The sequence below is a fragment of the Chinchilla lanigera genome, unplaced genomic scaffold, assembly GCF_000276665.1.
Source record: "Chinchilla lanigera isolate Chin_1 unplaced genomic scaffold, ChiLan1.0 scaffold00021, whole genome shotgun sequence".
Lineage (NCBI taxonomy): Eukaryota > Metazoa > Chordata > Mammalia > Rodentia > Chinchillidae > Chinchilla > Chinchilla lanigera.
In genome coordinates, this window is record NW_004955422.1 from 14,038,777 (window position 1) to 14,064,556 (window position 25,780).

The 25,780-nt window shown below is 50.7% G+C and overlaps 1 protein-coding gene and 1 pseudogene across 2 annotated transcripts; both read right to left on the reverse strand.

Moving 5' to 3' along the window:
• LOC102013943 overlaps positions 1-11,266 on the reverse strand; it is a 19,274-nt pseudogene extending 8,008 nt beyond the window's left edge.
• A 1,097-nt stretch (positions 11,267-12,363) lies between these two features.
• On the reverse strand, positions 12,364-14,745 carry Ascl2 (achaete-scute family bHLH transcription factor 2). 2 transcript variants are annotated; one of them, XM_013514320.1, is made up of 3 exons: positions 14,450-14,745; positions 13,303-13,947; positions 12,364-12,736 (listed from the first exon to the last, which is right to left on the reverse strand). In XM_013514320.1, the coding sequence occupies exon 2, from the start codon at positions 13,899-13,901 to the stop codon at positions 13,320-13,322; it is 582 nt and encodes a 193-aa protein (XP_013369774.1). In that variant the 5' UTR covers positions 13,902-13,947; positions 14,450-14,745; the 3' UTR covers positions 12,364-12,736; positions 13,303-13,319. The 2 variants fall into 2 exon arrangements, with proteins under 2 accessions (XP_013369774.1, XP_005384257.1); XM_005384200.2 differs by having other exon boundaries at positions 14,303-14,550.
• Between the last annotated feature and the right edge of the window lie 11,035 nt (positions 14,746-25,780).

Below are 25,780 nucleotides of genomic sequence, written 5' to 3' on the forward strand. Positions count from 1 at the left end.
TCTTCTGATGATGAGGAAAGCCGAGTTCCCATCAGGAAAGCCAGTGAAACAAACTTCTCCAGGAGACTGGACAGTGCACCATCTTCCCCTCCGGAAACAGGAAACAATGCTCAAAGTGAGGACCGGAGCTCCCCCAAAGTGAACTGAAGCCATTCTTGGTGATAACAAGGTCCCAAGCTCCTTGGATAATGACAACAGCTGAGTTCATCAAGAAAGCCAGCATGAAAAGTGCCTCCAGGAAAACCAACAGCTCCTTACAGCTTCTAACAGCACCCAACAGCTTCCAACAACCTCCAACAGCTTCCAAACACCTTCTCGCAGCCTCTTACAGCCTCTAAATTTCTTCTCCAGTTCTGCCTCTTATGCTGCTGGCAACAACCTTCAGGTGGGCTTCCTACACCCAGCACCATGCTGGTTAATTTCAGCTGGGTGTTACCAGTTGACCACCAGTTGTCGATCCTTCACATCCCTCTAGACCAGCAGAGCCTGGCCGAGCTCTGGAACTCCCAGTCAGGTCACCTCCCAGCACTGGTAGTGTCTTCAGGAAGGGGTTTTGGAAAGGCCCAACATCTGGAATCCTCAGTATCCCAAAGACCCTCCATTCCCATCTCCCCCAGCTGAGGGTCCCAGGGTGCTGAAAAGGTAGGGCAGTGGTGCTACTCAGGAAGAACCCTAGCCTCTCCTGTTCCTACATCAAGCAAGCCCAGGTCCTAAGCCCCACAGGAGAGGGAGGACCACTGGTCTGGATGTCCCCAAGCCTGCTCCACTCATGTGACCTTAAGGGAATGATTTGAGCTCTTTCTTTTTGCTTTGAAAGTGTAACATTTTTTCATCTTAGTGACCACTGATTCATACCAAGAGGAAGACAAGGTTAGGTAAGCAGAGAGGAGCTCATGAACACCAGGGCACTGGTACCCAGAAAGCACATTGGCTCAAGGGCCACAAGAGAGGTCAGCAGCATAGGCCAGCTACACAGACAGCTGCCTAACAGAGAGGGCTGGGTGATGTGCAGTGGGGAGGACCCACCTCTTTGTCAGCATCTTCTCAACACACACATATGCTGACCATGGTGCTCCAGCTCCTCTGCTGGAGGGTGAGGCCAAAGTCTCCGCATCAGCCTGACTCACAGGGTCCTCAGTAGCCACCCTTGATGCAAACACAGGTGACATGTCTCCTCCTGAGCATAAACACAGGACAAGTAGAGAGCTTAGGTTGCCCTAAGACATAAGCATGAGAAGGCCCTGGTGGCATCATCCACAGCAGCCAACCCCTAGGACTACCCTATGCCCATCAACAGGATTGTGGTAGAGAAATCTCATGTGGTTGCCAATGGCCATCCACACTGACCACAGCAAAGAGAACACAGATGGCTCACAGAAACTGGACACAGAGTCTATGCCAGGTAGTTACATTTATGTGAAGGTCAAGAACAAATCTGATCTATGGTGGCAATGGACAGGGTGGGGAAGGGCATGTGGCTGGGGTGGGTCTCAGGGAATTCTGCTGGTTCTGGGAATCCTGGGTGTGGTGATTTGGAGGGGTGGAAGATGTACAAGTGTAAACACATGCGGAATTCATCGGCATGCACCTGAGACTCCTGTATTTGAGGTATTTACACCCCATTTAGGAGATTACAAAGCTGGTTTGCCAGCCTCTCCCAGACCTACAGATCCTTCCAGGGCACCCAGAGAGAGGGAATGCCAGGTTGGGCATGGGACAATCCACAGACTTCCACAAGTACCCAGCCTGGCCCTGCATCCTTGACAAGGGGAGCTGACCCAGTGTACCACTGTGGGGGGCCGTGCCCACTCCGACAGCCCTTGCTAGAGAATCTGGGAGCCACGGGCAGACATCCAGGATCAGGGCTCCCAACGCTGAGCTCAGAGGCTCACTTCTCAAGCCCAACCCCAAGTCTAGGCTGTACAGACCCCTGCCCATCCCTCTTGACCCTACCTCTTCTTTTTGGCTACAGAAGTAGCCAGAAAGTGCAAGCTAGACTTCAGAGAGGTGGGCAGGGCTACAGTGACCTTGCCCCAGGCCACTGGATAAGAGACAGGCCATTTGACACAGCCCTGCAACCTGCTAGTCCACATTCCATTGGTGCTATGCATCCATCACCCTCTGCACAGGACCCTCCTCATCTGCATCCAGGCCAGTCCCATAGTCCCAGGCTTACTCCTGTCCAGCCATGCAGGAGACCAGTGATCACCCTGCTGCTCCCTCAGTGCCCTCAGAAGGAGGGCAGGGCAGGTGCCCAGAGGAGATTGAAGCAGGGAGAATAGGCAGGCTAAGGGTGAGCAGGCTGACCTAGCCTCCAGCCTTAAAGACAGAGATGTCCCAGTATATCCTCTGTCTTATCTATCCTCCCCAGAGTATACGCTGAGAGCTGTGAGATGGACTCTCAGGAAGGGTACCTGAGAGGAGGAACTCTGGTGGAGTCTGTATGACTTATGTTAGCACATACAGCATGTGGCTCTGGCAGAAAGGGACTGAGAGCAGTGTGGAGTGATGGAGAGGTGGCTATCAGGAAAACAAGCAGGTGGTCCCTGGCAGCTCAGCTGACCCCAGCCTGCCACCTGAAGGCTGTAGGAAGCCCATGGCCTTCACTTTGAGCCTCTAGAAAGGGGTCCTGGCCCAGTCCTAAAGGCTCAGCCCAACCAACCACAGGCTACCTAGAGAGATCCTGTTAGGGCTGAGGGACAACAGGGACCAGAAGGTGAGTTTTAAGATGGCCAGTCTTGGGGAAAGGAATCCTTTCTCTCTCTACTCAGAGCTGCCCCTGTGTGTCCCCCTGGTATACACAGCCAGTGTCCAGGTCTCAGTCTCCCCACCTGTAAAGCAGGCACAATACATAGGCTGAACTGAGGCAGGAAAGCAGGCTTGGGTCTGGCCCCAGACCTGAATTAGAATGGGGAGATACTGTCCATTCTGTATATTGGGGCACAAAGCATTTGCTAGTGCCAGATGTGCCCAAAGTAGGACTCTGGCTCGGGGGTACCCAGAAAAATTACCTACAGAAGTGCCCAGGCTCCCTCATCCTCCAGGGACTGGAGGGCTGTTACCTCCAGGGGATATCAAAGGGCCACACACCTGAGCTACCTGGGAACAGGATTCTGAAAGGGGGCCTAAAGAGGTGATAGGAATGTGCATCACATCACATACACATTTGCACCTGCTCACTGGTCTGGGCCACATGCTCACACCCACTCCTGAAAAAGCGGCATGCTTACCCGAGGCCTGTGGCCACCACACCCCTCCCAAAAGCCCTGACTGGCCTGGGACCCCAGGGCCCATCCTCGCCCTCCCCTCCAGAGCCCAGGTCCTCTCCCAGACCTGCCTGCCTCAAGCCCCACTTTGACAAGTAGGCCCCAATCCCTCCTCTATCTACCCTGCCTATTGGGGCTTTGGCTGGGAACAGGTGGCTGAGCAGGGGCCAGATCTCAGAGCCAGAAGGTGGGATCAGGTCAGGTCATGGAAAAGGACAGCTCAGCTGCCCATTAACCTGGCTAAGACAACTATTGTCTGAGGAGAGTTAAGCCCTTTCCAAGGCCCCACCTGGCAGGCCACAAAAGGCATTCAAATGAGAGACAAATACTTGAGGTCCAAAGATATAACCCAGCCCAGTTCTGCTGCCCAGCCAGCAGCTCCCAGGCCCTGATTTGGGTATTAATTGGGTTTCGTTTGGAGATTTGCATGCTTTTCAATGCAAGCAATGGCCATCCTGGGGTGGGACTCACAGAGCCTCAGGCTCACAGGTAAATGCCAATGGATGGGGTGGGGCAGAGGCGTCAGGAGCCCAAGCTGCCCTTACCCCTGGATAATAGCCTGATAGCATAACCAGCACTCTGGGCCACGCTGACCACAATCCAGACCCCACAGGGAACCAGGGATAAGCAGGAAGAAGTAGCTCCTCTAAACAGGGTCCGAAGCAGATGGCCTCTGCTACACTTGCTCCCAATACCCGCCAAGGGGACTGCCCTTCCTCAAGCTATCAGGGTTACCCTGGCCGGTCCCTGTCACATGTGGTCACAAGTAGGTGGGGACACTTTCAGCTATGCCTCCCCTGGGAAGGGGCTGGGATCTGTCCTGCCTTCCTGGGTCCCCAAAGTGGGAACTTACCAAGGAGACAAGACAAAAACCTGATGGTTCCCCAAGTTGGGACCTTGGCAAGACAACAATCTGATTAGAAGGCCTCTCCCCATGCTCCAGGGGTGCCGGTATCTCATCTAAGAGCACAGGGACCCAGGCCTCCCTGTCCTCAGCCCTGAGCTGATTACCCTTTATGAGAGGGGCAGAGGGAGGGCTGTGTTGAACCTAGGAGGAAAAGGCTGTGACATGGAGAGGGCAGAGAAGTAGCCTCAGGTCTGAATTTCTGCAAAGCCCCTCTTTCCATCTGTCATGGACTGAATTATATTCCCCCAGTTTATGTGTTGAAGTCCTAAGCCTCAGTCCCTCTAGATATGACTGTACTTGGAGACAAGGCCTTTAAGAAGGAAACCAAGATAATTTGGGGTCATTAGAGTGACCCCACATGACTGGGGTCTGTAGAAGAAAAAAAGGTCAAGACACAGTGAGTGACACACAGGGACAACTACATGAAGATGCAGGAAAAAGATACTGCCTATAAGCCAAGGAGAGAGGCTGAAGAAAGACCAGTCTGCTAGACCCAGATCTCTGATATCCAGCCTCCACAAAGTGAGCAGATTAACATCTGTTCCGTCCTTGATCTGTGGTGTTTTGTCAAACTGCCTGGCCTGATTCACACTCTGTCCCCCAAGCTGTCAGGCCTCTGGGGTCTTCCTGCAGCTCTGCAGAACAGCCCCCCTGGGTGTTATTAACTGAGGTCTATAGTTCCTGACCATTAGCCAAGGGGCACTCAGGCAGTACCCTCCCTAGCCACTTGCAGAGCTGAGACTCCAGACCTGGGTATGTGGTGGTCTCATCTGGCAAACACAAGCAGATGGCATGGTGAGCAGCCCTCACTTCTCCCCCAGCTGGAGAGTGGCCTTGGGGAGCTGACAGCAGGCTCCTCTGAAAGTGCATGCCTGCTTCTGGCTGGGACTCTTCTGCTGTGGGGACGGCTGGGCAGCTCGTGACAATGGCCTATTGCAGTATTTAAGAGAAGGCCAGGGTCCCTGTCTCAGTGGGAGACCCTGCTGGGGGTAAGGTCTGCAGGTTGGTAGGGGTTCCCTGTGGCATTCAGGGCCTCAGGCTGATTGATTTACCTCATTAAGCACAGCCAGCAGCTGGGGAGGGGTGAGGCCCCAGGAGGTGGTAGGGGGAGAAATCCATGGGGCCTGGGGACCCTGGGAGGTGGGAGGGGCTAGGACTTACTCCTCGCTGGTCCTATACTGCTCCCAGCTACCCTCTAGCCCATCCTTTCTCTTTCTCCTCTTCTCCAGGCCCCACCAAGGAGATACATAGAGGAGACTGTGCTTGGTGCTGTGTTGGGCCTTCACCCCCCAAGTCCAGCTCTCAGGGAGCCCTCCAGAGCCTCTGTCCCAAAGTCCAGCCCTCAGGGAGCATAGCAGGCCTTTGCTCCTTCTTTCCCTTGCTTGTCCCCAGGCCCCAGCACATAAGACCTCTACCCAGCCTACTTGACTAGAGGCTAGAGCATCCCGACTCTGATTTCCTGATATGAACTTCTTTTCAGCAAAAGGTAGCTGATGTAGTGTCCCTCCAGGCAGGCTCGGGTGGGAGCAACAGACAGCTTCAAGATGCCCACCTCAGGTCACTCTCAACCTGCTCTCTTCCCAGTACCTGTGGGCCTCAGGCAGGGCCTGGCCTTGGCTGGGAGTGGGGCTAGCAGCTTGAATGGCCCATCTGGGTAGCACGGAGCTCTGTGCTTTATCATGCCCTCCCTGGAAGCAGCCCCCATCAGCCACCTGTCCTTGGCTCCTTGCCCCCTCACAATGGCCTCTGGGATCCTTCTCATCTTTTCTGGGCTCTGAGTGCACCTGAGCTGTTCCTCATGCCCCTAAGAGCTCAAGACTCACAGTTCATGGGTTCAGGTCACCTTGGGAAAGCCATAGCCCTACTGTGCCCCAACTTCATGGGATCAAAGACTGGGACTGTGGCCCTGCCCATGGTCCACTCCCCAACCCCCTGCAACACTTACTGCTGGAAAAAGGGTGAGTGGAGCCAATCTCAACAGCTGGGGTCCCTCTTCCCTGACCTCTCAGGCCAATTGTCTTTGGACATGGCTCTGCTGCCAAGGTCTGCAGGAGGAGTGAAGGTCTCTTAAGGTCACCTTGGGAAAAGGAAAAGTGCATGGACCCCATGGGCTGCTCACAGCAATGCTCCCTATCCTACACTTTGGGGCTTGCTGACTCTGGTTGGGTAGGGGGAAGTCGTCATCTGGATATTCCTCTGCCTCTGGGTGAAGCCGGGGTTAGGTGATGTGTTGGGGCTTCTCTCCATGGCACCCCAGTCACAGCTCAAGGTGTGTGCAGGGGATGACAGCACCCAGGCCAGCTTCCTGGGCATAGGACTTCTGCAGGCACACAGGCTACAGGATGTGTAGGGCTCCACACCACATGTAATGCTCAAGGTTAGGGTTAGATAAACGTACTGAGAATTTCAAGATGCCAATATCTTTGAACTTGTGTTTTGTAGATGAAAGCCATGAACACTGCTGTGCCCATGAGCAAAGAAAAAAATGAATAAAGTCCTCCAAGCAAGTCCAAGGTGGGAACAGTCCTCCAAAGCTGAGCAAATGGGGTGCCCAGGTACATTTTCATTCAAACCAAACTTGCTTCAAATCCAGGAAGAGCCAAGTGTGGTGGCTTTTGCCTGTAATCCCAGCACTCAGAAGGCTGAGGCAGGAGGATCAATACTGTGAGGTCAAGGCTAGCTTGGGCTACGCAGTGAGTTCAAGGCTGGCCTGAACTACATAGAGAGACCCTGTCTCAAAACATACATACATACATACATACATACATACACACATACGTAAATAAAGTTTTTAAATGTGGAAGACAATAATACTCTAACTAGCTTGAAGGACAGAGGGGCCCGCTGTCTGTCTTAGTTGGGGATTTCCTGGCATTAGTCAACTGCTTATGCTGAACCTAGTGACAGGAGGCAGTGGTCACTTCATTCCTTTCACTCTCGGCCTGCTTTGCCCATCAGTAAGCAGAGGTGGGGAGTGTTGGCAGACTGTGGATCAAGGGCTGCAATGAAAATCGTTGGCTTTCTCTGTGCAGCGCCTCCACTGTTCTGGAAAACAAATAAATGCATATGTGCTAGCTACAAAATACAAATGGTGTCCTTTCAGTGATTCTGCCCTCAAGCTAAATGCTCTTATGTTTGCACTTAAAATTGATATTATATGATATAAAGATGGATGGTAAAATTCATGCTAATGAGGTTGTCCCTTGTACCCGCTAAGACTGTTTCCAGGAAATACCCATTTGCCAGGACACGAAAATCCACTGTTGTTCAAGCCCCTTCTATAAAATTAGGTATTTGCATAGAACCTATGCATATCCTCCTTCATACTTTAAATCCCCTCTAAATTACTTACAATGCCTAACATGATCTCAATGATGTGTAAATAATTATTATACTCTATTACATAGGAAATAATGACCAAAAAAAGTCTATACATGTTTAGCATGAATGAAATATTTTTAATAATGTTTTTTGAATCATGGTTGGTTGAATCCTAGGATATGAAAAAGCAACTGCAACTTAAAGTCTAATACATATTTCTTTACTTAGAATGGCATTAACTAATGAGAACAGTCAAGGGACAAACTTTCCATAGAAGAAAGGGAAGAGCCTTATATTTGAGTACCTTTAAAGTCATGTTTTTCCCAGTTTTTGAATTAAGGAGTGTGTGTTAGTTTTACACTGCTGTGAAAACATATCCAAAGTAATCAACTTATAAGGAGGAAAGATTTGTTTTGGTTCACAGGTTTTTTTGGTTTTTGGCATCCTGGGGTTCGAACCCAGGGCCTTTGCACTGAGCTACATTCCCAGCCCTTTTTGTTTTTATTTTGAGATAGGGTCGCAGTAAGTTGCCCAGGCTAGGCTCAAACTTTTGATCCTCCTTCGTCAGCTCCCCAGAGCGCTTGGACTGCAGGTGCTACCATACCCAGTTGGCTCACAGTTTTAAAAAGTTTCAGTGCATGATCTCTTGGCCCCGCTGCCTTTTAGACCTGTGGTGAGGCAGTGCACCATGGTGGAAGGGCATGGCAAAGACTCTGCTCACCTCATGGAAGCCAGGAAGCTAAGAGAAAGGGTCTCATTATCCCCCCTCAAGGGCACAACCCCAGGGGCCCAACTTCCTTCCACCAAGCCCCTCCTTCTATAGGTTCTACCACTCCCCAGTAGTGCCATCAGGTGGGGACCAAGCCATCAACACATGGGCCTTTGGGGGATATTCAAGACCCAAACCATGGAGAAGCGCCACATTTTCGTTTTGTCCTGGGCCCTGATAATATTGCAGCCAGCCCTGGAAGGGCTCTTGCTGACATGGGGATTTATTTCTAGAACCATGGAGCACCTGAGGTTCCTGAGGCTGCAGAGGGTGACTAACAGGCAGGCTCCCAGGTCCCCTTCCCTCACCCAGAAATCAAAGCCAGGGTAAGCAGTCCACGACCTTGACCTTGGTAAGACATCTTCCCAGAGGTTAGGGGACTGCTACTGAACAGGAAGAGTCACATGGCCTTGAGTCATGGCTTTAACTGAGGGTCTGGTTCCTCCAGCTCTGGTGGGACAGGGTGTCACAGGCCTGGCTCACTGGACAGGCAGCAGCAACATTAGGCAGCATTGTACAGATGGCGGAGAAACTAAGGGACCTGGATAGTGCCCTCCAGGAGCCCTGCTGTTGCCCTGGGGTCCAAGGTGCCTCCTTTGCTTCAATAACACAGCTGACTCCAGGTGTTAGCAAGAGGATGTCCAGCAAGCTGGACAGTGTCAGTGTCACACACACACATGCAAGCTCCAACACAGAGGGGTGCCCACTGAAGATTTCCAAATGAATGGGCATGAGATCTGGGTGGGTGAGTCCACAGGCTTAATCTTGGCACTGCTCCTGGGCTTCCTCAGCATGCCCCCAAAGGTAGGATCTACAGGTCACATTCTCTGCTGATCTAACAACAAAGAGTGCTAAATCAAGGCTTATAGAAACATTCCCAGGACACCCCAGTGAGCTACTTGGTGTGCTTGCTGTAAGAAACAGACTAGAAGAGTTTATTGATCACAAGTAACAACAGGTCCCCAGAGCTCCATTGAGCTCTGGTCATTGGATAGTTCTCATGCCTTTGTACCCACCCCAAACTTGCTGGGCAGTGATACTCAATCCAGACTCAGTGGAGTCTGTCATGTTAGTAAAGAACCCCAATGCTGAAAGCACCATTCCATTCCCCTGTCCATGGACTCAGATACCCAGAGGTTGTCCTAACGCCACCCTGATCACCTTCTGCTTGGAATGGGATGGACTTCTGACCTCCAGGCAGGGCAAAGCCTGGATCACTGGCTCTTGGCAGAGTCCTGCTGCCCACAGTACAGTCTATGAACCAGGCAAGACCCTATCCAGGCTGGCTCAGCCAGAATGGTGAACTACTAAGGGTATCTTCTCCAGGAAAGCCACTGGGTCACCCTCCCTGACAGGTGATGGGTCAAGACCTGGGTTTGAATCCCAGTTCCTGCTATTTCCAAACTGACCTCAAACACTTAATCTGAAGTGTAAATGACAGTTTGGGGGACTAACAAGGAGCAAACAGCCAGGGGCACAGGTGACCCACTTCAAGAGTGCCACCATCCACTCTCAAAAGTGTTCCTGTCTAGACAAGAAGCTAGTCATCACCTCTCATGTCTCCTGGTGGGACAGAGCCACAGGATGCAGAACCACCAAACCCAAGCCTCATCACAGTGCTGCTCTTGATCTCCCCTTTCCAACTCCAGGAAACAGAGGGTCAGAATGCCAGAGCGTTGCCATCCTGTCAACCAAGAAACACTGAGGGAAGCCAGGCATGGTGGTGCACACCCGTAATCCCCATACTCTGGGAGGCCAACCCTGGCCTGCACAAATGAATAACTTCAGGAGACCTTGTCTCTAAATTTAAAAATATTTTAAAAGCCTGAGGATGTAGCTCAGTGGGAAGACTTTGTACTCAATCCCTACTACTGAAAACTAAATACATTTAAATTAAAATAAAAAATAAAACTGAGGGAAATGCCTACAAAATGCTGAAGAGACCCATGCTGTGAATTTGGTGTGGACTTCAGATAGATCCTGAGTTCATAACCTAACTGAGCAAACTTTTGAGACAAAAATCAGACAAAACTGCACCATTGGTTGGGGATCTGATGACATGCAAGAATTGCTGTGCCCTGGGGGTGATGAGGGAATTAGGGTTTCCTTTAGAGACACACATGGACAAAGGCAACCATACAAATTCTCGTTTGCTTCAAAAGCACTTGGGGCGCCGGGCATGGTGGCACACACTGGTAATCCCAGCACTCAGGAGGCTGAGGCAGGAGGATTGTTGTGAGTTCGAGACCAGCCTGGGCTACAAAGTGAGTTCAAGACCAGCCTGAACTGCATAATGAGACCCTGTCTCAAAAAGACAAAAGAAAAAAAAAGAACTTGGGGAGCTGGGGATATAGCTCAGTCTCACAGCGCCTGCCTGGCAAGGGCAAGGTCCTGAGTTTGATTCCGGGTACAAAAAAAAGATGAGTAAAAGTCTTTGGGGGCGCCAGGCTACTTAGGAAGCTGAGGCAAAAGGATGGCAAGTGTGAGGTCAGGCTGGGCAACCTAGTAAGATTCTCTCCCAAAATAAAATTTTAAGAGAACAGAGACATAGCTCAGTAGTAGTATTTGCCAAGCATGTTTGAGGCCCTGGGTCCAATCCTCAGTACCACAAAAAAATGAAAAAACCAGGACCATGAAACTACCAAGACTTTGCAGTTTTGTTTACTGCAAACTGGCCCCATTTCTGAGTTGGGGAGGGTGGTGCCCCACCCCCACAGGCAAGATCATTATCCTATGATCCTGGATGATCTTGGTGACTGGAGGCCTCTCCCTGAGGTCCACGTGAGGAGTCACAGGGAAAGCTGAGGACCATGGCACTGCACTAGTAGCCTGGGAATAGATCCATGTGGGGTGGCCCTTGTTTGGTCATCACACTGTCCTTCAAAAAGGCAGATTCAACACTGACCTTGACTGGACAGAAGCTCTGAGGACCTCTGCTCCTCTGGTAAGGGCGGGGTGGGCGGGAGTGTGCTGTCAGCCCTGCTTTCTGAGAGCAATGCATCCCAAGAGCAGTGTATACCACTGACATGGTTACACCTGCTCTGCAACATGGCTGGCCACACCCCTCTCAGGGCTCCAACGGCTGTGCCCCAACCACTCCCTCATGAAGGAAGGAGTGCCTGCAGCTCCCTAGAACAGCCTGAAGATCCCCCAGCCCCTCCCATACCCTTGCAGTAAAAGGGTGCTTTCAGCACAGGGAAACTTCAAAGCTGCCGAGGCCCACGGTCAAAGGTGGAGCTATGTAATTAATACCCTACCACATCTCTCTGAGGTGAGGGAACCCTGGAGGTATTATGGGTGACAATTCCAGAGAAGTTTTCCAGACTGCTAACCAAAGGTGGCTCCCACAATTTGGGTAAGAGACATGCAGGGCCTTGCCACAGATACCTGGCCCCTGCGGCCAGCACACACACGGGCGGGCAGGCTGCAAACTCACCAGCACTTCCCAAAGCCTTGCCAGCCTGTAAGGTAGCCTGGGGTTAGTATGATTGTGGGTCAATCATTTGCCCAGGGGCACCTAGTTGGTAATTCTGGATGTGGAGTCCTGCCCTACAGTCCCTCAGAGGAGAGCAAGCAGTGCTCATAATGATGGCCTGGATCCAAGCCCTACACCCAGAACTTGCCCTGGAACTCTGCACCTGTCAGTGGCCTCTGCACTTCAGTTTCCTACAGAAAATCCAGCCCCATTTGGACCATCCCCCAGCTCACAGCCTCAGCCCCACAAGGGGTCTGTATTGCCCTGGCATCTACCAGCCCTGGCTTGGCTGAACTCGAGTCTCACACATGTCCATAGTAGGTGGCAAGGGTACAGAGAAGAGACCACAGCAATCGGGGCCACATACCTGGCTCTCACCTGGAACATGGCACACAACCTCTGGAGAGGGCACTGCCAAATGCCAGTGATCAGCTGAACTAACATATTCATGAAGTTCACTTTTGCTAAAATAGGTAACCCCATAGGCCAGCTAAGCAGCACTGCCCAACCCAAGGACCCCAGGCTGGGTTTCAGAGGAGGGAGTCCCACCAAGCACTTGTCCCTGTAGACCTGCCAGGTCCACACCTCTGCCAAGTTGGAAAATTCCAGGTTGTGGGGTAGGCAGTAGGGATATAAACAATCTTTATTGTGCTCCAAGCCTAAGGCTACTTTGTACAAAAATAAGTCTTCCTATTTTCAACAGAGTCCCTCCAGCAGTTCAAGTTAATGCATTAAAAAAAAAAAAAAAAAAGATCCCCCCGTGTCCTTGTAAACTCCTCTCTGTAAAAACCTCCAGGCGCTGGTGCCCAGCTGGGGAGGGCCAGTGAAAGCTGCCAATCCACGCGAGGCCAGGAGGGCTGGTTTCACAAAGTGCTTGTCAGGCTGGACAGGACAGGCAGCGTTGGCAGATCCTCTGCTAGGTGGGGACTGAGCACGGGCGGGTCCTCGTGGCAGGTTCCAGGTGACAGGCGCTCCTGCCTCCAGGCGTCCAGGTTGCGCTGCCGGGACAGAACTGGAGTTAATGCGGGCCGGCCGCTGGGCAGACCCGGCCCTGCTCAAGCCTCCCAAAACGCAGTCCGCAGTTTTGTTCGCTTTGGAGTCAGTCCATGATTGCCTCGACTCGGTCTAAGGCTCAGCCGGGTGGGGGCGGGGTGCGCGTTGAGCGAGTCGCGGTGACTCAGGACTCCACTCCCGCCGACTCATTCCGGCACCCCGACCCGGGAGGTGATTTGCAATGCAAAGTCACCCCGCCTCCAGCACTCAGTTCTGTCGGGCACCCGCAAGAACTGGGACCTCACCGGCCCGAGGGCCGCTCCCCCTACCCTCCCCCACTGGCAGCGGGGCCCGGAGAGGAAGTTTTGCAATCTCGGACAAACAAACGCAGGTCTTGCACAGGCTTGAAAAAGTTTGGGGGAAAATGAAGAGTGAGCGAAACCGAAGCTATCGCCGGCCTAGCGCTCTGCTCCAATGGGTCTCCGGACGCGACCTGCTAGGCCTGCCCACCGCCCACCCTGCCCGCCACCCCTTCTTCGACTCTTCCTTCTTGAAGAGGTGTGATACTTACCTCGGGGTCGAGGACCCTCAGAAGCCCCCTAACCAGCTAGATAAGTCCAGCAGGTCGCGCTCTGCAGGGCTCAACTCGCCCTCGCAGCGGCTGTCGTCCGAGGAGTAGGCGGAGCGCGGAGACTCGGGCTCTGAGCTGACCCCGCCGCCCGGGGACGAAGAGGAGCAGGAGGGCGAAGTAGCGGCAGAAGAAGTCTCGGGAAGCTCGCGAGAAGCCGGGGCACGCGTGGCCGGTGCCAGCAGGCCCCCGGCCAGCGCAGCGCGTACGGCGTCGTGCTCAGCCAGCAGGCACTGCAACGCGCGGATGTACTCCACTGCCGAGCGCAGCGTCTCCACTTTGCTCAGCTTCTTGCTGGCGCCGCCGTGCGGCACGTGCTGCCGCAGCGCCTGGAAGCCCAAGTTCACCAGCTTCACGCGGTTGCGCTCGCGCTCGTTGCGCCGCGCTACGGCCGCTGCGCAGCTCCCGGACTCCGCCGTGCTGGGCCTCCGCCGCCTGCTGCAGCGCAGCAGTTCCGGTGATGTGGATCTCCGCCCGGCAGCGGAGGCGACAGGGACTGCAGGCGAAGGAGACACAAGTCCGGGCAGTGCGCCGCCGTCCATCGCGCCCGCATCCACTCGCGGGGCGCCTGCTCCCAGCCCCGACGCGCTGCAAAGAAAGTGCGCGCAATAGAGGCACAGTCCGTGGGAAGGAGACCGCTGCGCCCCAAGAAGGCCTCGGACGCTGTACTGCCGAGCAGTTCACCGGGGCACCCGTCCCAGATCTTCTGGAGCCCGGGCACGGCGTGGCGCAGGAGGCCAAGGGGTGACGAGCCGTGCACGCTGAGAAGCTCAGGGCGCTCGCGTCCCGCGCGTGCGGCCGGATCTCCGCCGGTGCGCAGCGCAGGCGGCTCGTTTTTAAACGTATAGATAACCCTCCTCCGCGCCGCCGCCTTTCTCACACCCTCCTTCCTCTGCCTCGCCCTCCAGACACGCTTTGCCCTCCCCCTCTACAAAGCCCAAACCTTGCGCGCGCCCTCCGCCTAGTCGCCCGGGGGCACGGCTGGCAGGTCGCTGATGCACCCCCCGCTCCTGGCAGGTGCCTAGTGCGCCTCCCAAAGCGCCTCACGCAGATTTGCCTGCGAACTGGCTGCTGTCTGCAGGTCCCCCACCTCCAGGAACTCTTAGCAGTCCCGAGCGTAACCTTCCTGTATCCCCCGCCCTCCCGCGCGCAGCACTCAAGCGCCAAGAGCCGCCGGCCCTCTCTACACGCTCAGCTCTCGCAGGGATGGCAGGTGTGGCCACTGCCGCTGGGCTGTCCGAGAGACGCGCGCGAGACCCCCTGGGGCAGCACGCGCCGCCCGCCACCGCCCCCCGAAGAGGAGGCGGGGGGTGGGCTCTCAGCCAATCGTGGGCCTCCGGTTTGGCCAATCACGGCGGGCACGGCCCCACGCCCAGCCCCCTGGAGGAAGCGTACGCCTGGCGCGTGGCGGCTCCCGGGGAGCGTCGCGAACAAAGCTGCGCACCCGCTCGGCCCCGCCCTGTTCCGTCCCCGTGACAGGGATGACTACCCTTAGCCCGCGCACACCTGGACCTTACATTGTGACGGGACTTAAGAAGTAATAGAGACCTGGATGGCTGGGAGATTCTGGTTCTCCAGTAAACTTCTCCACCCGTGTCACGCTGCGCACAGCCTGTGCTTGTGATTTCTGTGCGCTCTGGGCCGGGGTCTGGCGACGCCTTGAGCCAAGGGACTGGAGGTTTGCCCCAAACGCTTCAGGCCGGGGCTGCGGCCAAGCCTACCGCTAGAGCTCTGCCCAGACTCTTTTTCCAGTGTTCCCCACCTCAGCTGTATCCTGTCCTCGGCTTCCTAGTCACTCCTCCATTCCTGTCCACACCTCTTCCATCTCGCTTTTCTCTCACCTCAATTCGTTCCCTAAGCTGTTTTTCCTCAATGACAGCCCTGGTGGCTTGAGCTGGGTCTTCCCTGGCCTATCCCCAGGGGACACTGAGATGGAGTGGGCGGGGGGAGGGGAGGGGCAGGTCGTTGGGAACAGCAGCTTTGCTCCGGCATGGACCGCGGGCAGAGTCTGAGCCTCCGGGAGAGACATAAACGGTTTCTCCCCGACCGAGGGAGGTAAATTGTGGGGTGTGAGGGGCAGGGACTTCGGAAATGCAAAAAATTGACTGTCCATAGAATAGTTTTAAACCTGCACCATTGTCCAAGAACTATGTCCTCCGGGCCATAGCCAGGCCAGTTTTTCCCCAAGGGACCATACAGTCCGGAGAACACAGTGATGGGTCAGGTGACTCAGCTGCCTGGAGCTGCCTTCCCTTCTGGCCGGGGGAAGAGGGGAATGGGGCCCAGCCCCTCCTCCAGGGAACTCACTGACAGGCAGGGTGTATTTACTACCAGCCTGTGGGTGCCCACTGGCTCCTGGCACCCTGCAGGACCCTGCTTGGCCTGCTTGACCTTCCCACCACAGGCAAAGTCTGCAGAGTAGCACCCACCCAGTTGCCTGCTCAGAGAGGGCCTGGGGTGAGTCCAGTCACACCTCTGCGCAAGGAGCAGTGTGGCTAGAAACGGGACCTGAGTCCGAATCCAGGCTCGCTGCCCAGGATCATCTCTGCACCTGTCTGCCCAGAGGACCGTGTCCTTCCCTGACTATAGCTTACCAGAGTGGATCTGATGGTTTAACTCTCTGCTCCGTCCATGTGAACTTCAGGCCAAGGTTCCAGGACCAGTCCCAGAGCCCTGCACACGGGGCCTTGAAAGACCTTGCCTGGCCTGGAGACGCTGTGTTCACTGTGCACTGCAGACTGCCAGGGCATTTAGTGGCTTGGACAATGATTTGTTATTTCCCAGTATACTGTGGACTTGTATCCAGCCTGGACAATGGTGCAGGTTTAAAACTATTCTATGGACAGTGAATTTTTTGCATTTCCTAAGTCCCTGCCCCTCACAGCCTACAAATACTGTGTTATTTCCCAGTATACTGGTGGTTGGTTTCTTTTCTGGTTGAGCAGTAGCTTCCCTTGGGGGTCCATGGGGAACAGTAGCTAAGGCTGGCCCTGAACTTGATCTTCATTAGGGTTAGTCCCCAGGATCTCCCAAACAGAGCCTTTGAGGCCCCTTAAATCCTAGGGTTCCAAAACTTCTGTCGAAACAACTCTTTAAAGCCTCAGAGACCTGTTTCTTTCTTCGGTGTCCACCGGCATGGCCCTGCGCCCACACCTGCCATGCTGCTGCCAGTCCAGCACCCCTTCTTCCCCAGGCACCTCTTCTCCCTTCTCCCTCTTCCCCATCTTGGCCGTACCTTCTGGAAGGCGGCCTACCCTCCTGCAGCTTAAAGGCTGCAGTCCCGCAAGGGCCCAGTGTCCCTCCTGGGGATGGCTCTTGCCTTTCATTTCTTGGCTTCACTTAGCCACAGCCTCTGTCCTCTGGTTTCTGTCAGCATTTGACACCACAGCAGCTCCCTTGTGCCTCTTTCCTGGGCACACTGATTCTACTTTCTGGGTTATACTTTCTATCCTGAGACATAGGCCCTCACTCCACCTTGAAAGCCACAACCTGAGTGGGCGTGGTGGCCACACGAATGTTTCAAAGCAGCCAAATGTCCACCTAAAGACAGATGGAGGGATAAAACATGGTTCAGCCACACAGGGAATACTGTTCAGCCATAGAGACAAGACACACTGAACACACTATCACAGGATACGGAGTGAACCTCGAAAACAAGTAAAAGAAGCCAGGCACAAAAGATCACATATGGTATGACTCTGTTTCTAGGAAATGTCCGGATCAGGCCTATCTACCCAGGTGGAAGGCAGACTCCTGGCTGCAGGGGCTGAGGAACAAGAATAAGGAGACAGGAGGTAATAGTTAAAGGGTATGGGTTTTCCTTCTGCATTGATTAAAATGTTTTAAGGTGGGCTAGGGTGATGTCTATGCAACTCTGTGACTGAATCATATACTTTGGACAAGCTATATGGTATGTGAATTAATTATATCTCCATAAAGTGGTTGGAAAAGGTTAAATCATAGGCATGCTGAGTTGTCAGCACCCAGCCTGCACCCTAGTGTCCCGCTGCAGTCCGGCTCACCCGTTCCCAGTCTCTGCCTCCCTTGAATCTCTGTTCTAAAGAACAGATAATAAACGTTTCGCACCCCCTGGACAAAATGTTCTCTGTTACGCATTCTCTTGCTGTTTTAGAGAAAATGCCACCAGACAACAAAGAAATGATCAACTGTAGCTGTCCCCCAACAAAACTTCATTATGGACACAGAAATTTGAATTCTAGACCATATTTCCATGTCACAAATATTCTTTTTGATTTTTTTTATTGTGCCAATATGTACATGTGGTGGGTTAACTAAGGGTCAATTTATAACACCAAGTTGAACTGAATCAGTGTGGTTCTGGGAGTGGAAGGCCCACCTGAAGATTGTTGCCAACAGCATAAAAAGAGAACTGGAGGGGAAGATGTTGCACTGTTGATTCTCCTGGAGAAGGTTGTCATGCTGGTTTTCCTGATATGAACTTGGCTGTTCTATGATGAGAGGAGCTCGGGTCCTCCCGAGCTGAAGATGGATATAGTTCTTTTCAGGAGAGCTGTAGTCCTTACCTTGAGTGTTGATTCATGAATCGACAGTGGAGGTCTCTCAGCCTGCTGTCACAGATCCTTCATCCCGCTGGTGCAGACTTTCTAGCTTCTATCACTGACCTTGGGCCTTCCCAATGCAGATGCTTGATACAGAGTTGGGTGAGACATTGTTGTGGGCTCTAGGCCTCCAGCTGGACTCCTGGAGGACATTGCCATGGGCTCTAGATTTTGGTTGGACTCATGCAGGACACTGTCATGGGATCCAGGCCCTCAGGTGGATTCTTTGGGTCTCTAGTGCATGGACAGATATCCTGCATTCTTCTGCAGTTGACTTTTTGGGTGACTCTTATAAAATAATCCTATAACTTATGTGTCCTGTTTTAAATCTATTCCCTTGTAAGCTCTGACTACAACAGTATGTGATACAAAAATGGTTACATCTTTGCCATCGTTAGATGTACACTACAGTGATATCACCACCATCCATCTCCAGAACTTTCTCATCTCCCCAGCTGAAGCTCTATCTTCAGTAAACGCAGACCCAGAACCCCTCCTCTCCTGGACACCCTCATGCTACTTCCTGTCTCTGTGGATTTGACTCCACTAAGGACCTCATAGAAAAAGAATCATGCAGGATTTGTCCTTTTTGTAACTGGCTTGTTTTGCTTGCAGGCCCATCCATGTTGTAGTGTGAGTCAGAATTTACTTCTTTTGAAGGCTGAGCAATATTCCACCATGTGGATAGACACCCTTTGTTTATCCATTCATCTGTCACCGGACACTTGTGTTGCTTCCACTCCTTGGCTACTGTGAATCACACTGCTATGAACATGGGCGTGCAGATAGTCACCTCTTGCAGAACCTCCTTGTGTTCTCTCTGGTGTAGGACCAGGAATAGAATAATGCCAGATTCATGGTCACTCTATGTTTAACTTTTTATTTTTTATTTTGGGTTTTGAGATGGGGTCTTGCTATGTAGTTCAGTCTGGGCTTGAACTCACTCCGTAGCTCAGGCTGACCTCGAACTCACAGTGTTCCTCCTGCCTCATTCTCCCGAGTGCTGGGATCACAGGAATGCACCACCATGCTCAACTGTTTAACTTTTGAGGCACATCCTCACTGCTCTCCAAAGCAGCTGTACCACTTCACATCCCCACCCAATAGAGCACAGAGTTCCAATATCTTGCTATCTTCTTTTTCTCTTTTCTTTATTGGTAATAGTTCATGTGTATGAATTCTGATTTTTAACCATTTTAAATTTAAGAAATGGTCCCTTGTTTTTGAGCAGAGCAGAAGCAAGTGATGGTCCTGATGTGGCCATGATCTGATGACTCTCTTGTGGAGGACTGGCATGTCCACATGATACCTGGGCTGAGCCACATCCTCAACCACTCCTCAAACTCAACTTGTGGCAGGCTGATTTGGGCCTTCTTTTCCCTAAACCCCAGTGTCCCTTCTGTGTCCCCTCCTAAGAAAAGGCCTCACCCATTGCAGGACAGCAATGTAGGCATCGTGCCTCATCCCCAGGCTCATCCTCTGTCCATGGGCCCAGCCACCTCTCCAACTAGTTGTCATCCTGCCCCCCAGTGCTGCTCTCACCTCTGCACTGGTCTTCTGGACATGGAGCCCACTTCCATACCATCTGTTGTAGTTTAGGTTTGCAAGGAAAACAATTACAGGACACATCATTTATAGAATTATTTTATAGTAGCCATCCAAAGAGTCAAATACAAAAGAGTGCAGGAAATTTGTCCACACACTAAAGACCCAAAGAATCCAGCTGAGGGCCTGGATCCCACAGCAATGTCCTGCACGAATCCAGCTAAAGACCTACAGCCCATGGCAATGCCCCCTACGAGTCCAACTGGAGGCCTAGAACCCACGATAGTGTCCCACGCAAGTCTGTTTCACACATCTGTGCTGGGAAGGCCTAAAGGTCAGTGGTAGAAGCTAGAAAGTCTGTGCCACCGGGGTGAAGGATCTGTGATAGTAGGCTGAGGGATCTGAACTGGAGCCAGAAAGCAATGCTCAAGGTAAGGACCACAGCCTCCCAGAAAAGTACCACAGCTACCCTCAGCAACAATGAGGTCTCAAGCTCCTTCAACAATGAGAACAGCTGAGTTCATATCAGGAAAGCCAGCATGACAAGCTCCTCCAGGAGAATCAACAGCTCCCTAACAGCACCTATTTTTCTTCAGTTCTCCTTTTTATTTTGCTGGCAATAATCCTCAGGTGGGCTTCCCACACCCAGCACACCCGTGCTGGTTCACCTCAGCTGGGTGTTACAAGCAGACCATCAGTTGTCCATCTACCACACTCTCCAAGCAGGGTACCTCACAAGGCCCAGTTGGATCAGGTCTGGCTCTAGGGATTCAGCATCAGTTTCCTTATTGGCTGCTGATGGCTTTCTGCCTGTATGCCCCAGGTGGCAACACTGAGAACAACAGCTACCTTTGCAATGGCACTGATCTCCTGATGTACCTGAATAATAATGATGTATCTAAGTAATAATGAAAGGTACATGTCATAGTAGTTTTCATGTTTCTTTTTTCTTTTTTTTTTTTTTTGGTACCGGGAATTGAACTTAGGACCTCTTGCTTGCCAAGCAGGCGCTGTGCCACTGAGTTATATCCCTGGTGAAAGGTACATTTTGGAACACATGTTTTTCACATGACAGAAGAGGAAACAAGGCCCAGAGAGGGAAGGCTGGCTGCTGAGTCAGTGAGGTATTGGATTGGCTAACCCATTGCTGAGATCCCCCAGGGATATACTATGCTGGGCTCCTCATGGCACCCTGGGACTGAGAGAGGGCTTCTGCCCCGGGGACTGGCTAGGTGCACTCAGGAAGCACCTGCCTCCAGCCCATTGGTAGAGGACAGGCAGCCCTCCTTCTTCCAGGAAGCAACCATCCATCTGAGCATTAGACCATGAAGAAACTTGGCCTTCATTCAAGACTGGACAGATTCTCTAGGCCGTATTTTCCATTCACTTTGCAATAAAACTACAGAAAAAATTGTCCAGAGCAGCATTGTGGAAAGTGGTGAATGCAAAAAAGAAAGAACAATTTTCTAAACAACTCTTAGGCTAAAGAAGAACTCAAAGGGCAGTGAGGAGTCTCCTGAAATTTTTTTTTCTTTTTGGGGAAGACCAGGATTCAAACTCAGGACCTTGTGCTTGCCAGGCCGGTGCTTGTGCTGCTGAGCTATACTCCCAGCCCTGCTATGAGAACACCTACTTTGAAAAACCTCAAAGTGACCTAATAACCTATGTGAATTTCTTAGAAAACAAGGAAGAGTAGGTATACATGAACAAAGTATTCAACACTGGAATAACAGAAAAAGAAAATAAAAAATAAACATGAAAGAAATAATGAGATCCCAGTGTAGTTGTTCAGGCCTGAAATCCTAGAACTCAGGAGGCTGAGACTTGATAGCAAGTTTGAGGCCAACATGGGCAAATAAGCAAGACCAGACACAGAGAGGGCGGGGGGGAGCGGGGAAGGCGGAGAAGGAAAGAAGGATAGAAGCAAAAAGGAAAGGAAGAAAGAAAAGGAAGGACCATAGTGATATATGCATCCTCGTGTTTACAGCAGCACAGTTTATAATAGCTAAATAGTGGAAACAGCCCCTATGCCTAGCAACATACACAAGGATAAAGAAAATGTATTTATATACACTGCAGTACTTCTCGGCCATAAAGAAGGATAAACATGAGTCATTTGTGGGAAAATGCATGCAACTCGAGACCATAATCGAAGTGAAGTAAATCAGATGCACAAGTTTAAATACTGCATTGTTTGTCTTGTGTGAGAAACCCAAAGGGTAAACAAGGAGCGTAATGAAGGATAACTATTGGGAAGTAGGAGGAACACGTTCGAAAGAGAAGGGGAGTAGACTGGTAAATCCAGACTGGTAAATCCACTGTGGAAATCCATGTGGAGATTCCTCAGAAAACTAGAATTAGAGGTCCCATTCAACTCAGCTATTCCCCTTCTGGGCATTTTGCCAGAATAAATGAAAATATCATACCACAGTGATATATGTGCCCCCTCGTTTATAACAGCACAATTTGTAACCCAAATGTCCATCAACTGAGGAATGGATAAAAAAGATGTGGCATCTTTATACAATGGAGTACTACTTAGCTATAAAGAAAAATAAACTTCAGGCTTTTATAGGTAAATGGATGCAATTAGAGACCATACTCATAAGTGAAATAAACCAGACTCACATTTATAAACATCGTATTGTCCCTCTACTATAAGAAACTGAGGGGCTGGGGATTTAGCTCAGCGGCAAAGCGTCTGCCTGGCAAGCGCAAGGTCGTGAGTTCGGTTCCCAGTACTGGAGAAAAACCAAAAAAAAAAAAGAAACTGAAAGAGTAAATAAGATCCAAAAGCTACAATAGATATAGTGAAAGGGAAAGAAACTGCTCTAAAGGAAAGAACAACTGAGATAGGGGAAAAGAGAAAAGGAAGAGGGGAAAAAGATATGTATATATACACAAGATAGCTAAGATAACTGTACTACCAATTTCTATCAGTTCATTAAAGAACAGTGCTTATATTGTTTGATCAGTTTTGCAGGCCTGTACCTGGTAATCTGAGCAACTACTTTGAAGATAATAATATGCAATATAATAACCATTGTTAATTTCCTATCATCTTGTTTTGAAATTCTGTATTTTTTCTTTTGACTTTTTAAAAGTTTTTTTTTTAATTTTAAAGAGTAAAAGAAGGACAACATAGCAATAGGGGGATTCACAAAATTACAGACAAAGTGGTAGGACATTATCAATGGTTGTTATTTCACCTATTGGTATCTTCAAGATAATTTCTCAGGAAAACAAATAGACAAATAATAGTGAGTTACAGACAAAAAATGGCAGGAAATTATCAGTGGTTGTTGTACTATATCTTGGTTTCTCCAAAGTGGTCTCTAGGGAAAACAAATTGAGCTATACATGAGTGATCAATCAAATAATCACTGACTATTCTCAATGGTTGTTGCTGAAAACACATAGTAACAAACATACATCCATTTACGAAATAGCATAGGAACAATACAAACATTACAGAGTTATGGACAGATTGGTAGGAAATCATCAATGGCTGCTGCCATACATGTTGGCATCCTCAAAGTGGTTTCTCAGGAAAACAAAGGTGTGCAAGAAAGATCCAACAAGTAGTTACAGACCAAGGGTTGCAAAAAATAGCAGGTTACCTCATCAGTGACTCCCCTCACTGAGGTGTGACAGCTGGAAGGAAGGGCAGGGCTGAAAAGAAGGACCGAGAGACCAGAACCAGTATCCAACAACGGGACGTCCACTTTTTCCTCTATAGTCATGATTACGCAGGGCTCCTCCTTGGAGACAATGGTCCTTCTCCATGAAGGCGGTTCTACAGAATCTGAATATTGGGCGCCCATGTAATCCATGAAGTCGCGGTGCAGACCTCTCCGGAGCGCCACTCGCTCCTCCACCGCAGCCCGCACAGTTAGGGGAAGAACGGCCTCCAGGGGGGTCTCCCCAGGTATTGCACAAGGTTCTCCTGGTTTCCAGCTCCTGAATGGCTCCGGCGATCCCCACTCAGCTCGACCTCTGAGTGGTCGGGCATCGGTACTCTCCTGTTCTCTGAGTCCTTGTTCGTCAGCTGCTCCTCCGCTGACTCCGGACCTTTCTGGCTCTCAAGGGCGGGGCCAAGAGCGACCCGCAGTGTGGCATGTTTTCCCAGAGGTTTCTCCATGTTGGGATGGTTCACGCACGTCTCAGGTTGGGCTTATGTATGTCAGTGCTTCTCTGTGGCATAGAGGTTCTCGACCTCATGGCCGCAGCCGGCCCAAGGGCCAGCGTGCGTCTCCGTGCCACTTCCCTGGCGCCTACTGCCTGCCTTTCCGGACATCTGCGCGGCGGGGCTGCCGGGGCCCCTCTTTTGCCTTTTTGAAACAGGGTCTCACTATGCAGTTCAGGCTGGCCTTAAACTCACTTTGTAGCCTTAGCTCATCTCGACCTCACAACGATCCTCCTGCCTCAGCCTCCCAAGTGCTGGGATTACAGGTGTGCACCACCACGCCCACCTCGAATTTCTGTATTGTTTTTATTATTTTATTTTTCTCTCTTTAAAAAAAGGGGGGGAGAAAGAGGGGGTGGGGGAAGGGAAGGAAGGAAAATGGAAAAGAAAAGATGCAAACAAAGCTTTTGTAAATGGGGAGAAGGGTTAAAGGGAGGGGAGAGGAATGGGAAAAGAACAAGAATCAAAATATATTATGTACATGTACAAATTCGCTATGATGAATGTGATCAATATGCGTGACAAATGTGTACTAATTAGAAATATATGTATATAAAATATAAAGTTAAAAAAGAAAAAAAAGGGAGGGAGGGAAGAATGGAGGGGTGAGGGAAAGAAACAAGGGCTAATGAATGATAATGAGGGAAAATTATTAATTAAAATAGAATTAAATGAAAATAGATTTACTTAAAATAGAATTAAAATAGCTAACTGGGTCAGTAAAGTAAAAAACTAATTTTTGTAAAGACCAACAAGATAAGAAAGATAAGAAAACACTTTCAGAATAACAAAAGTAGCTGGGCATGGTGATGCATGACTGTAGTCCCAGCTGAAGCAGGAGGATCATTGTGAGTTCGAGACCAGCCTGGGCTACAAAGCGAGCACGAGACCAGACTGGGCTACAAAGTGAGCTCAAGGCCAGCCTGAACTGCATAGTGAGATCCTGTCTCAAAAAAACCCCAGAAAAACAAAAACATGAAAGGTGACTTAAGAACAAATATGAAAAAGACTAAAAGTTACAGAAAAGTTTTCATTTATGACCAAGATGGACCCACAGGAACTGAATTCTCCCTCCCCCTCAAAAATCATCAACAACAGAAAGGACCACATTCAGGAAATCATGGTTTTCCAGACCCTGGACATTAGGTAGAAAAAGACAGTGGTCCTCAAGAGGTGGAAACAAATGAAAGAAAGAAAGAGGCCTGCTCCTGCCGGAGAGAGCTCCACTGCTCTGGCCCAGAAATCCCCAGGCAACACCAGTGGCATCTTGGAGGAGACAGCTGATGGCCAAGGGGCCCAGGCAGCTGGTTTTTAGGATGGAGAGCTGGGAGGAAAGAGATGTGTGAGGAGAGCCCAGGGGTCGGCAGAAAGTCCCCTGAAGATTTAGCACAGGGACTCAGGGCATGTGTGTGAGAAGGTCAGAGGCTGAGAAAGAATTACAGGAAAGCACTAGAGAACAGTGATCATCAGCTCTCACTCGGGATGGGAAATCTCATAAATCACAAAGCATTAGACACAGAACACACAGGCTCTTGCCTCAGAACTGGGGAACAGTTTGCCCTGAACTGAGCACTGCTGCAATCCAGTCTGTCTCAAAAGGACTGAAGTGTTTCCAAGTAACTCAACTATGCCCCAGGACAAAGCTGAAAAATAGGAATACCAAAGTAGTTGGCACTTAAAGAGATAAAAGTTACAATACCTGATAGCCAATCAAAAATGCCAGTTGTGCAAAAAAGCAGGAAAATATGCCAGGAAGAAGTAGATAAATAAGTGAATAAGTACTCAGCCCCAACCAAGACTTATAAGGACAAAAATATGAATGAACAAGAACATTAAAATAGATATGATTTAATTTCATATGCTGAATGCTAGAGTCATGGAAGATACATGAAAGTGAAAGACATAAATTGGAATCCTAAAGATGATATCTACAGTGTCTGAGATGAGGAGTAGTGGGTTGGATAAATTAAAATTTAGACACTGTGAAAGAAAAGGTTAACAGAATTGAAGACAGCAATAAGTGGTATCCAAAATTAAGCACAAAGAGAGAGAGGAAGAGAGAGAGAGAGAGAGAGAGAGAGAGAGAGAGAGAGAGAGAGAGAGAGAGAGA